This window comes from Mytilus edulis, chromosome 7, assembly GCF_963676685.1.
Source record: "Mytilus edulis chromosome 7, xbMytEdul2.2, whole genome shotgun sequence".
Taxonomy (NCBI): domain Eukaryota; kingdom Metazoa; phylum Mollusca; class Bivalvia; order Mytilida; family Mytilidae; genus Mytilus; species Mytilus edulis.
The window spans coordinates 43,399,059-43,411,521 of NC_092350.1; the positions used below are offsets into that span (position 1 = coordinate 43,399,059).

At 36.4% G+C, this 12,463-nt stretch overlaps 1 protein-coding gene across 1 annotated transcript; it reads left to right on the forward strand.

The window, feature by feature from the left end:
* Positions 1-1,094: 1,094 nt before the first annotated feature.
* Positions 1,095-8,835, forward strand: LOC139481551 (perlucin-like protein). Its single transcript, XM_071264969.1, has 6 exons — positions 1,095-1,247; positions 2,846-2,940; positions 3,728-3,780; positions 8,060-8,088; positions 8,287-8,500; positions 8,740-8,835. The coding sequence occupies exons 1-6, from the start codon at positions 1,190-1,192 to the stop codon at positions 8,762-8,764; spliced, it is 474 nt and encodes a 157-aa protein (XP_071121070.1). The 5' UTR covers positions 1,095-1,189; the 3' UTR covers positions 8,765-8,835.
* Positions 8,836-12,463: the final 3,628 nt, after the last annotated feature.

Here is a 12,463-nt window from a genome sequence, read left to right on the forward strand (position 1 = left end):
CTTCCTCTTGCACACGAGGAGCACCAACTTCCGAAGCAAGGTTGTCGGCTCTCCGAACATTCCCGAAGTCCTGCCGAGTTTATGAGCTTCGGTCCTTGCTTGGAAGTTGGAGGAGCACATCTAAAAATAAAAGCCACAATGTCCAAATGGAAAAATTTAAATGAGGATTTACTCTTTTTAAATGTATTCCACATATTATATCACTGAAAACTACTACTATTGAAGTATGTACTGTTTGATACTATAGTATAGATGTTATTTAAAAAAATATGCATGCAGCTGTAAAAGGTAAAAATTTCATACTATAAAAAACTGCATACTGAAACTTTTTAAAAGCTTTTTTTTTAATTCAGTATCACAAGAAACAAATGTTCAACAACAAACAAAGAAAATGGTATGTAACGCATTTAATTGTAACCATTCCATACACCAGATATGTTTGGTCTTGTGCTTACAAAATCAGATACAGACATGCAGTCACTTGACCATGTTTACAAGCTTAAAAATTATCACTGTTCCATTTAATGAGGTCGATGACAGGGGAATCCGGTCTGACAGACATGTATCTACAAGGAAGCCACATACCACTGATACTTAGTGAAATAAGTGAGTATACATGAAAAAACACCTATTTTTTTCTAGCAGTCGCTAAAGCATCATGAAAATGAGGTCAGGGACAATTGACATATGACTGACAGACGGAAATTTAATAACAAAAAAGGGTGTCTACATACAAGCTGAGACTTCTGTATTATACAGTACAGATACAAGGTATGAAGCATTCAGGGTTTCTTCCATCCGAAATATAAAGCTTTTTATATATATATAGTCAACGCTGTCAGCCTGTCGCCACCTGTGTCTGGATCGCTTTCTGCGATTTTCGTCTTGTCGAAGGCGCGGAGGCAAAATGTATACCGGCTTCCTTTATTTCCGAGGTGAACAACATGAGATGATATGGCAGATACATGTATTAGAATTTTATCGAAATAAATGTATTAAACATTTAAAATAGATAAACAAAAGTCAAGATGTAAAACAATTCAATGTAAAACGAACCGCAGGTATAAGTTAGCATTGACCTTATCATCTTCCATTTTAATGTTTCCGACAATCAATAAGGCAACAACTGTTACTTGTGTAAAATGATAATTTCTATGGTCGAAATTTTAACTAAACGCTTTCCTCTGCAATGATGGGAAACTCTTTCTGGATGAAAATTGTTCCTTTGATCAGTATTTTTGTATTGGGTAGGTACACATAGTTTCTTGTCTTTTAATACTGCAATCGATCATTCTTTTATACAAATACAGATTGACTATATATTGACTATACTAAGTTTTCAGACGAATCAGTCAACCCATCTTTGTGTTGATGCACCTGAAATGATAATTTTAATGAAGTTGTGCAGTTTATGTTTACTATCTTATATAATTATAGATTGAGATAAACTGTAAATTACAGCAATAATGTTCAGCAAAGTAAAATCTACAAATGCGTCAATATGACCAAAACTGTCAATTGACCCCTTAAAGAGTTATGCCCTTTTTACAAAAATCCTCTCCTTCAAAACTACTTCAGACAAATTTAAGCAAATTTAAGGCCACGATTATTATTAGGGGATCTAGTGTAAGAAATGTGTCCGATGACCCCTCCTGCTAAACAACTATGATATGACTAAAAATAGAAGATAGGAGTAACAAGCAGTTTTTGACTAATATCTCTGAAAGAGCAAATTTGACTTTGGTAAAAACTCAATCTAATTAAAAACCGATCTCTCATCGCTCCTGTTTCTGATATGTCGCGTGGGAGATCTAACGAAACCCGCTTTGAGGTCACATGTCAGTGACCTCGTAGGTGTGTCTTTTTCGACCAATGAAATTGAGTCTTCCACGATCTTGGAAGTTTAACGTAAGGCAAAGGGATGTAACTCATTTTATTTACGACGAAATCGTCAGTCAAAATAATTCATAAACTTTTTTGATTGGCTTATTAATAGGTCGTCAACTCATTTGCATATCTTTATAAATTCATAACTTTTAGTTCACTCACATGTGACCTCAAAGCCGGTTTCGTTAGATCTCCCACGCGACATATCAGAAACAGGAGCGATGAGAGATCGGTTTTTAATTAGATTGGTAAAAACTTAGTGATCATCAAGTTTCAATCTAACTGCCCGAATCTAACGAATCAGACAAACTGTTTTTGGGATGCTGCCCCATAATTGGTAATTCTATTGAAATCTTGCGTTTTTTGGTTATCATCAGATATAGACATTTGAGCTGCATTTGTTTGCACCTGTCCTTAGTCAAAAACCTCATGTTTAGTGGTTGTCGTTTGTTGATGTGATTCATAAATTTTATATAAGTGTTTCTCGTTTCTCGTTCTTTATATAGACCGTTGGTTTTAAATGTCCTGTTTGAATGGGTTTACACTATAGTCATTGTTGGGACCATTTATAGCTTGCTTTTCGATGTGAGCAAAGGCTCCCTGTTGATGACCTTACATTGACCTTTAATGGTTTACTTTTACAAATTGTGACTTGGCACTCATACCACATCTTCTGATAACTTAAAACTGTGAACAGACTCTAGAGGATTATGGATATAATTCAATAGCAATTTTAATCAATTGCGACGTTTTGTTGTACACTTTTTGATATATTATCAAAATGAGCTATGTTATTTGACTACACAAATCATTAGATTACTCTAAGTCTTTAAGCGGTTATACCTCATATGCAGTATTGTTGGCAGACATGCAATAATTATATTACTCGTGGCCTTTTTCGAGCAACTATGTCTAACGGTAGTACAATTTCCATGCATTACTTTATATTGTAAAACAGGAAATGCATGGCCAACTGGACATCATATGTGGCTGAAGTTTCGGAACAAGCAATACATGTACGTCGAAGAGCCAATGACATGGATGGACGCTCAGGTTGGTTCTTTCTTAAATAACCAAGAGTCCAATTATTGACGGTTTTCAGATATTTAACCAAGTTTGTCATCAACAAATGCATATGATCACGAAATATATTTACTCGAGGGAATGATGCCTGAATAAGTAACCAAACATATAGGATTAACCAAATGCTATGGACCACAACCTATTTTCAGTTATTTTCGGATTTGGCTAGAATTGCTATATTAGGTCCCTTCCTTATTCATGTTATTATGTTGTTTTTTTTCCAATTTTGCCCCTTTTATAATTTTACTGCTATAACTAGGAGATTACCATTATACTGACATCTGCAGGAAGGCAATCAGTAGGCTGGCAGTTATCACTTAACATATAAATTACTAAGAAAGAAATAATAGAAAGGGAATTGTAACAAGTCTAGGATTTGGCTTATTATCTTTATTATTTTTATATACAGATAGTCTGCTCAATACGAGTAAAATCATTAGATAAATATAATAAACGTATTACGCAAATTTGAAAATATCGATGACACCTTTATTGAAAAGGTGGTGTAATATATAGTGCACTTGATGCCTGTGAAAAAGGAAACACACACAAAAGTACAAGTTAATTTTCAACTAACAAGAAAAGCAGGGCAATCATAATTATATATTGACGTACTGAAATTGAAACTTGCTCCTCTTATTCGATAAAATAAGTTGTCCGCACGTGCGACATATAAACAACGAGGAACAAGTGCAGAGAACTAATTGTAGTTTAGATAACTCTTATTCAGAATTTAAATGATAAATGTTATTTTTAGAGTGTATGTAATTCGATTGGCGGATTCCTAGCGACAGTTTCTAATGAAAAAGAAACAAGTTGCTTTCTTTAAAAAAAGAAATGCAATCGTAAACCCAAATGCTTGTTTGGCATTATATATATATATTAGATAATTGTTTAATAAAGATGTATTGTCTTATATTACTTTTGTTGTGCATAAGAATTAGAAACTGACATTGCCTGTTTAGTGGTTTAAATAATGTAATACCGGCTTCACACATCAACGTATAGATCCGACGTACGTCGGCCGAGGTAAAAAAAAATCATGCACGCTACCAAAACGCTAGTAATTTTGATGCATTCAACCTGTCAATCATATCTGTATCGTGTGCACAACGAGCTTAAAGCGTGTCATTGGGTGTGCGTAAAGCGTACCTTAGCGTTTATCCTGGTCTTCCTACATTCCCAACTGCAGGTCTGTCTATATGTGAATGTTTGTCAATAAGTCTGTCACATTCGCCCGTCTGTTTACATGTTTACCAGTCCGTCTATGTCCACTGGTTCGTCTACATGTTCACTAGCTTTGAAATAGCTTTCGGTAAGTGCGATTATTTCAGTGATTTGTGTCTATTGTTTTTATGTAAGTGATTATTGTTCACCGTACCCATAATTTTAGGGACGTGAATTGCAACTGATATTTTACAGTTTTTTCTTGCGATGTGTTGTCCTTAAGGTTTGGTTCATTTGGGAGGGTTGGGTTTATGGCCACCACATTGTTTATGTGCCAATGTCCATTCTAAAGCCAGAAACATGTAGTACAGTGGTTGTTGTTCATAATTCATGTCGGTCAAGTTGTTTTCGTAAATTATTTTGTTATCAATAAGGCTGTTTAGTTTTGTTTGATTTTTGTTTTTAAATCTTAATGGTCGGGGCATTTAATAGCCGACTAAATAGTAGTTTTTTTTCATTTTTGGAGGCCGCTGGGTGGCCTTTAAAGACTTACTACCACGTCTTTGTAACTCTGGTTGGTATTTGTATCATTAGTGGTGGACCATGGTCGATCCTATATGCACCTTTGAGGCAGGCTGGATATTTTTGTAGATCTTGTACAGCTCAAACTAATGTGAGTAGTTCCTGTACTTCTTTGTCTAGTCCCATGTTGCATGGTTAGAGAGGGTGTAATATCTTCTGTAGGTTTGATGAAGTTTCACCCGTATCGGACTTCTTTTCCTAAATGAAAGCTTTAAGGCGACGAGTATTTTTGTATGCAATGTGCCCTTAACGTGTCTAAAACTTATCTGTAGCGTTTTCAACGCTCGTGTAGCGTCTATATTATGTGCGTGCAGTTTACAGGTACATGTATATACGTTTGACAAACGCTTGAGCTGAATGATTTTTTTTATGTTCCATTAAAATTTTCCTGAAGTAAAAGCGTTCACCAAGCGTATACCTTTGCATTTCGACGTACTTCAAACTTATGGAACGCGTGTTTAAACGCTTGCGTAAAGTTCCTCTGGTGAGCAAGTAAGTTACGCATACGATGATACGGACTTTGTTAATTTTCTTTTTTGACTGATTGTTTTACATTATCATTTCGGGGCCTTTTATAGCCGACTATGCGGTACGTGCTTTGCCTGTTGTTGAAGGCCGTACGGTGACCCATAGTTTGTATTTCTGTGTTATTTTGGTTTCTTGCAGATAGTTGCCTCATTGACACCAAACCCGATATCTTCTTTTTTTATATTCGATATCTTATCGCCGACTTGGTTAAGTCTGCTAAAAATGCATGCATGATTCATTTTTAGGTTATCAGTCGTAATTAAAGTGGCACATTTAATTCGTTGTTTCATTGCTTGAAGTATCATTTCTTACATCTGCATGGTCAAATGTGTATTTTTTTAAAATAAATTTTAGATTTAGATTTCAGTCACGGTTATTTTTCCCCCTTCATATTGAATATCTATACTTATCAGTTGCATTTTAATGACGAAAAGGATTCAGAGGTTATTAAAAAAAGTAAATAATGTTGCAATATTTAAACAAAGAAAATAACTTTAAATTTGCAATATTAATGAAAATAAATACGGACATAACTTTCATAATTAATTTTAACGTTATTTTCAATAAACGATTTTTTTTAAATCCTCGTTTTTACACCTAATTGAGGCACGTATTTATGATTATATTTCCATGTCCTTGGTCTATCCTAGACGTAAAATTTCAAAAAGTGCTAATACTTTTTTTAAAGATATTATTTTTAATTGTTCTCGTTCAAAATATTTTATTTTTTCATATTCAATATCTATTTAATTTTATTTTTAATAACCATTTTTTTTTTTATTAAAGTTGCAATATTTAACCAAAAAAAAAATAACTGTAATTTAATCATATGCAAGAAAGACTTCCCTTTAATTTCAGTATAAAAAAATAAATAGCTTGCTTTTTACAACATGTACATCTTCACTAAACGTAAAATCTAAAATAAAATGCTACTAAAACTCTTTCTAAAGATTTTATTTTTAATTATTCTCGTTCAGAATATAAAGCGCATTGTTTACATGAAATCTTATCTCATATCTAAACACAGCTGGTTACATCGTTTGACTAATTAAAATACTACGCATGTAGGTTAATATTAGCAGCTTGTAATCGTGTGCAAGAAAATATTATATCATAATAAATTTCAGATCATACGTAAAATATCTCTATAGCAACTTAAGATGCTAATGCATATTCAACAGATTTGTAAGCTATTCAGGGGCGTAGCTAGGTATTCATTCAACTGTAGGCACAAATCGGCTGGGGGTCTGGGGGCCGCTAAAGGCCCCCAGCAGGTCCAGGGCAGAGCCCTGTTAGGGGGATCTGGGGGGCGAAGCCCCCCAACGGAAAACGGATTTCAGCGTTTTGGTTGCAAAATTTTATGCACAAAAATATTAAATTTTCTGGTTATTTAATCATGATAATTATAATATACTAGTACATGATGAAAAGTTCGAAGAATTATGAATAATTTACCATATTATCTAAATGGTGAATTAGATAACGCAGTACAATTGGAAAATCAAATATTAAAAAAAAAATATTTACAATATGTACTGCCCAGCATAAATCCGCGTATCCCTTTAATTAAGCAGTACACACTGTTTGGTATTTTCAAATCTATTCCATTATGATCGATATATACGTTTAACTTAATTGATAGTACATATTGACGATCCTTTATTAAAAAAAATAGGCACGTGCACGTAAACACTGATATTACTATATAATAACACTATCCTTTTGGCTAGAAAGACATTTGATTCTTAAACCTTCAGCCACACAAACACATACACACATAGTCGATGCCTAATGCAAAAGTTCTGTTCTGTTCATACTAACGTAACAAAATTCAAGAAATTCGTATTTCTTTATATCACACTCTGCTGTAAAATCCCTACCTGCTTAGGAATTTGAATAATTTGGTCATTACACGTAGATCTGAGAGTACTCAAAACTACTGGAAGCTAATTGATAGATTGATTTTTAAACATCCAGTGTAAAATATTTCTGCAAGTTTAGAACAAAAAAAAACAAATTGATTATTTACAATAAACACAACAGGGAGCTTAGTCCTGTAATAGGTGTTGTACAGGACGAAGGTCTGGAAATTTGAAAATGCCATGCATTGGAAAATGAGAGATTATTGGATAGGAGCAGAAAGTTTGCCTTTCAGTAGTCCAACTACAAACTCCTCAAAGAGTGGCATTCTCTCTACAACTAGGCATAAGATTAAATGTCCCATTCTGACCAGACGTGACTACGTATTTATACATCCTGCACAGCCAAACGGACGACCAACATTGGCAAGTCGGGTGAAGACAAAGTGGAAAGCTAGTTGAAAACTAACAACAACTTATTAATAATTCATGTTTCTAAGTTAAGGTTCATTCAAGTTTTTGTTGATAGAATTGAAATGATCAGACCCAAAGTTCTAGTTTATAGTTTCTATATAAGGTACACACATAAAAAAACATTCAATTCTATCCAATATTCCATTCACTAAGGACGAGAGACTAGTGTACACATGACATTCGATAATTAGAGTTGTGACAACTTCACTGGAGTTCATCTACATATAACTTTGTTTATTAATTTTTTTAATAAAAAAAAAATATTTGTGAAAAAAATATGTGTAGGCACGTGCCTAAAGTGCCTAACGGCAGCTACGCCCCTGCTATTGCGCATGCATTTGAAAGGTGGTCATAGCTATTGCGCATGTATTTGAAAGGTGGTCATAGAAAGACCAGAAGTGTTCCGACTAACATCCGGTGTTCCGAAAGACTACATCACTCGTCCAATATATACTGCGTAAACCCTCAGAGGTTTACGCAATGAGGTTTATCAAGTCTATGACAAGAGGTATGCATATATACTTAAATAGTAGACGGATAGAACTATATTTAACTTGAGTGTTCGTTGAAAGTTTGTTTAATCACTTCAATCTCATTTAAATATAGGTCTCTGATTTCGTTATCCTCATAATTCGACGCAAGTTACGATAGATCTGGTATTGAATTGGATTGTAATCACTTTAAATTATTTTCATGTGTTGTAAAGTTTCTTCTAACAACGTATGGATTGGTGCTACGGACATGTTTGCTGAAGGACGCTGGGTCTGGATTGAGAATTTAGAGCCGATGTCGTACAACATCTGGTACCCTGGAGAACCAGCAGAAGGGAAAAGGGCAAATTGCTTAGTCTGGTACCATTACAAAGGATTCTACTGGCACGACACTGAATGCTATAGCAAACGCATGTTTATCTGTCAACGGTAATTACATTTTCTTCTTCTGAAATTAACAGTATAAACAGACGTTATTCTGAAAGTGGAAACATTTTGTTTTCTTCTTCTTCAATGTTCATTTAATTTATTGTTCAGGACTCTATTGGTAACTTAAAACCTTAAGGCACAATTTAGATACATGTATGCTAACCATGCATGATGCAAATGAATAAGTTAACAGGCTATAAATCATGATGTATTTACATATTTCTTATATTATTTTTTAGTTCTTTAAAAGAGGAAAAAAACTGAAGGATGAATGCTGATTTATGAGTTTCACCAAAATAAAATCATATGAAATAATAAAACGTCCAAATATACTATCTTTATTTTATCAGTCTAAATACACCTTAAATTTTACTAGAAGAAATTGCGATGTAAACTTGAAGGTACATGTATGGTCATGCAACCGCCCATCAACCTTTTTAGCCCCATCACATTATATGTGTGTGTCTGTCCATAGTCAGGATGGTTGTTATTTAGTACCGTATATCACAGTTGTTTTTCACCAGACTCAAGCTGGCAGCCACTTTCATCGGCCAATCAAGATAGCAGCCACTTTTTTCCAGCAGCCAATTTTGACGATATGTCTAAAAACCAAAAAACTGCGTGAGGCTCAAACGTTCCAAAAATCGCTAAATCTTAGTTAAATGCAATCTAATAGCGGAAATCGACAATTTCACGGTTTTTGCTAATTTCTAAAGCATTTCATTCCGTTTTAAATATGTATGTAAGCGGTCTGTCCTTTATTTGACATTCGATAATTGATATTCAATATCCAACTGACTGCTAGCCGTCGGTTCAATATTTAAAATTAGTTGAAAATCACTATAAAGCCTGAGGGAAAAGATACCATTTTATGACCCCTTCAAGCTGTCGAATATAAACCCTGATACAAGTTGTATATTTGTCTTTATGTTATATAGATTTTTATCAATAAAACATTACAGAGGATTCACCAAAGATGTAATTTAATATATAAAATATGAAACAAAATTCAATTACTCCAGAAACATATAGAAATATACATAGAAATACTTATGGAAAGCCAAAAGAGAAAAGAAATTAATAGTGAACACCTACCAGAGACTGCTTAAATGACGGTGACCACCCTAAGACGACTTGGGACCTCTGTGGTGGATCCGGATCCTAGAAAAATATTTAAGTGGCAAATAGCTTAAATCAATACCTTTGAAATGAGCTAGGTCAGGTTCGAAACTTTGCCGTAGGGATATGTCGAGGAGTACCGAATGTGTGGTTGATATGGAAAATACGTAAATGGGCAACTCTGAACCTCTGTGGTGGCCAGACGGGCCCGGATCCCAGAAAAATATTTAAGTGGGGAATAGCTTGGGTCAATACCTTTAAAATGAGCTAGGTCCGGTTCGGAACTTTGCCGTAGAGATATGTCGAGGAGTACCAAATGTGTGGTTGGTATGGAAAATACGTAAATTGGCAACTTTGAACCTTTGTGGTGGCCAGACGGGCCCGGATCCCAGAAAAATATTTAAGTGGGGAATAGCTTGGGTCAATACCTTTAAAATGAGCTAGGTCCGGTTCAGAACTTTGCCGTAGGGATATGTCGAGGAGTACCGAATGTGTGGTTGGTATGGAAAATACGTAAATTGGCAACTTTGAACCTCTGTGGTGGCCAGACGGGCCCGGATCCCAGAAAAATATTTAAGTGGGGAATAGCTTGGGTCAATACCTTTAAAATGAGCTAGATCCGGTTCGGAACTTTGCCGTTGGTATATGCCGAAAAGTATCGAATGTATGCATATGGTTAATACGGAAAATTACGTCAAGGGTCACCTTTGAACCTCTGTGGTGGCCAGACGGGCCCGGATCCCAGAAAAATATTTAAGTGGGGAATAGCTTGGGTCAATACCTTTAAAATGAGCTAGATCCGGTTCGGAACTTTGCCGTTGGTATATGCCGAAAAGTGTCGAATGTATGCATATGGTTAATACGGAAAATTACGTCAAGGGTCACCTTTGAACCTCTGTGGTGGCCAGACGGGCCCGGATCCCAGAAAAATATTTAAGTGGCAAATAGCTTAAATCAATACATTTGAAATGAGCTAGGTCCGGTTCGGAACTTTGCCGTAGGGATATGTCGAGGAGTACCGAATGTGTGGTTGATATGGAAAATACGTAAATGGGCAACTCTGAACCTCTGTGGTGGCCAGACGGGCCCGGATCCCAGAAAAATATTTAAGTGGGGAATAGCTTGGGTCAATACCTTTCAAATGAGCTAGGTCCGGTTCGGAACTTTGCCGTAGAGATATGTCGAGGAGTACCGAATGTGTGGTTGGTATGGAAAATACGTAAATTGGCAACTTTGAACCTTTGTGGTGGCCAGACGGGCCCGGATCCCAGAAAAATATTTAAGTGGGGAATAGCTTGGGTCAATACCTTTAAAATGAGCTAGGTCCGGTTCAGAACTTTGCCGTAGGGATATGTCGAGGAGTACCGAATGTGTGGTTGGTATGGAAAATACGTAAATTGGCAACTTTGAACCTCTGTGGTGGCCAGACGGGCCCGGATCCCAGAAAAAATATTTAAGTAGGGAATAGCTTGGGTCAACACCTTTAAAATGAGCTAGATCCGGTTCGGAACTTTGCCGTTGGTATATGCCGAAAAGTATCGAATGTATGCATATGGTTAATACGGAAAATTACGTCAAGGCTCACCTTTGAACCTCTGTGGTGGCCAGACGGGCCCGGATCCCAGAAAAATATTTAAGTGGGGAATAGCTTGGGTCAATACCTTTAAAATGAGCTAGATCCGGTTCGGAACTTTGCCGTTGGTATATGCCGAAAAGTGTCGAATGTATGCATATGGTTAATACGGAAAATTACGTCAAGGGTCACCTTTGAACCTCTGTGGTGGCCAGACGGGCCCGGATCCCAGAAAAATATTTAAGTGGCAAATAGCTTAAATCAATACATTTGAAATGAGCTAGGTCCGGTTCGGAACTTTGCCGTAGGGATATGTCGAGGAGTACCGAATGTGTGGTTGATATGGAAAATACGTAAATGGGCAACTCTGAACCTCTGTGGTGGCCAGACGGGCCCGGATCCCAGAAAAATATTTAAGTGGGGAATAGCTTGGGTCAATACCTTTCAAATGAGCTAGGTCCGGTTCGGAACTTTGCCGTAGAGATATGTCGAGGAGTACCGAATGTGTGGTTGGTATGGAAAATACGTAAATTGGCAACTTTGAACCTTTGTGGTGGCCAGACGGGCCCGGATCCCAGAAAAATATTTAAGTGGGGAATAGCTTGGGTCAATACCTTTAAAATGAGCTAGGTCCGGTTCAGAACTTTGCCGTAGGGATATGTCGAGGAGTACCGAATGTGTGGTTGGTATGGAAAATACGTAAATTGGCAACTTTGAACCTCTGTGGTGGCCAGACGGGCCCGGATCCCAGAAAAATATTTAAGTGGGGAATAGCTTGGGTCAACACCTTTAAAATGAGCTAGATCCGGTTCGGAACTTTGCCGTTGGTATATGCCGAAAAGTATCGAATGTATGCATATGGTTAATACGGAAAATTACGTCAAGGGTCACCTTTGAACCTCTGTGGTGGCCAGACGGGCCCGGATCCCAGAAAAATATTTAAGTGGGGAATAGCTTGGGTCAATACCTTTAAAATGAGCTAGATCCGGTTCGGAACTTTGCCGTTGGTATATGCCGAAAAGTGTCGAATGTATGCATATGGTTAATACGGAAAATTACGTCAAGGGTCACCTTTGAACCTCTGTGGTGGCCAGACGGGCCCGGATCCCAGAAAAATATTTAAGTGGCAAATAGCTTAGGTAGCACTCCACAGTTAGGTGTGTAGTTTCGCATTTTGGCCCCTGTGGATTTTTCAAATATGAGAGCTAGTGTGCAATAAAATTCATTTTTGGATAGCTGAGTATTAAAATAGCCTTTGTATTGGGTTTATA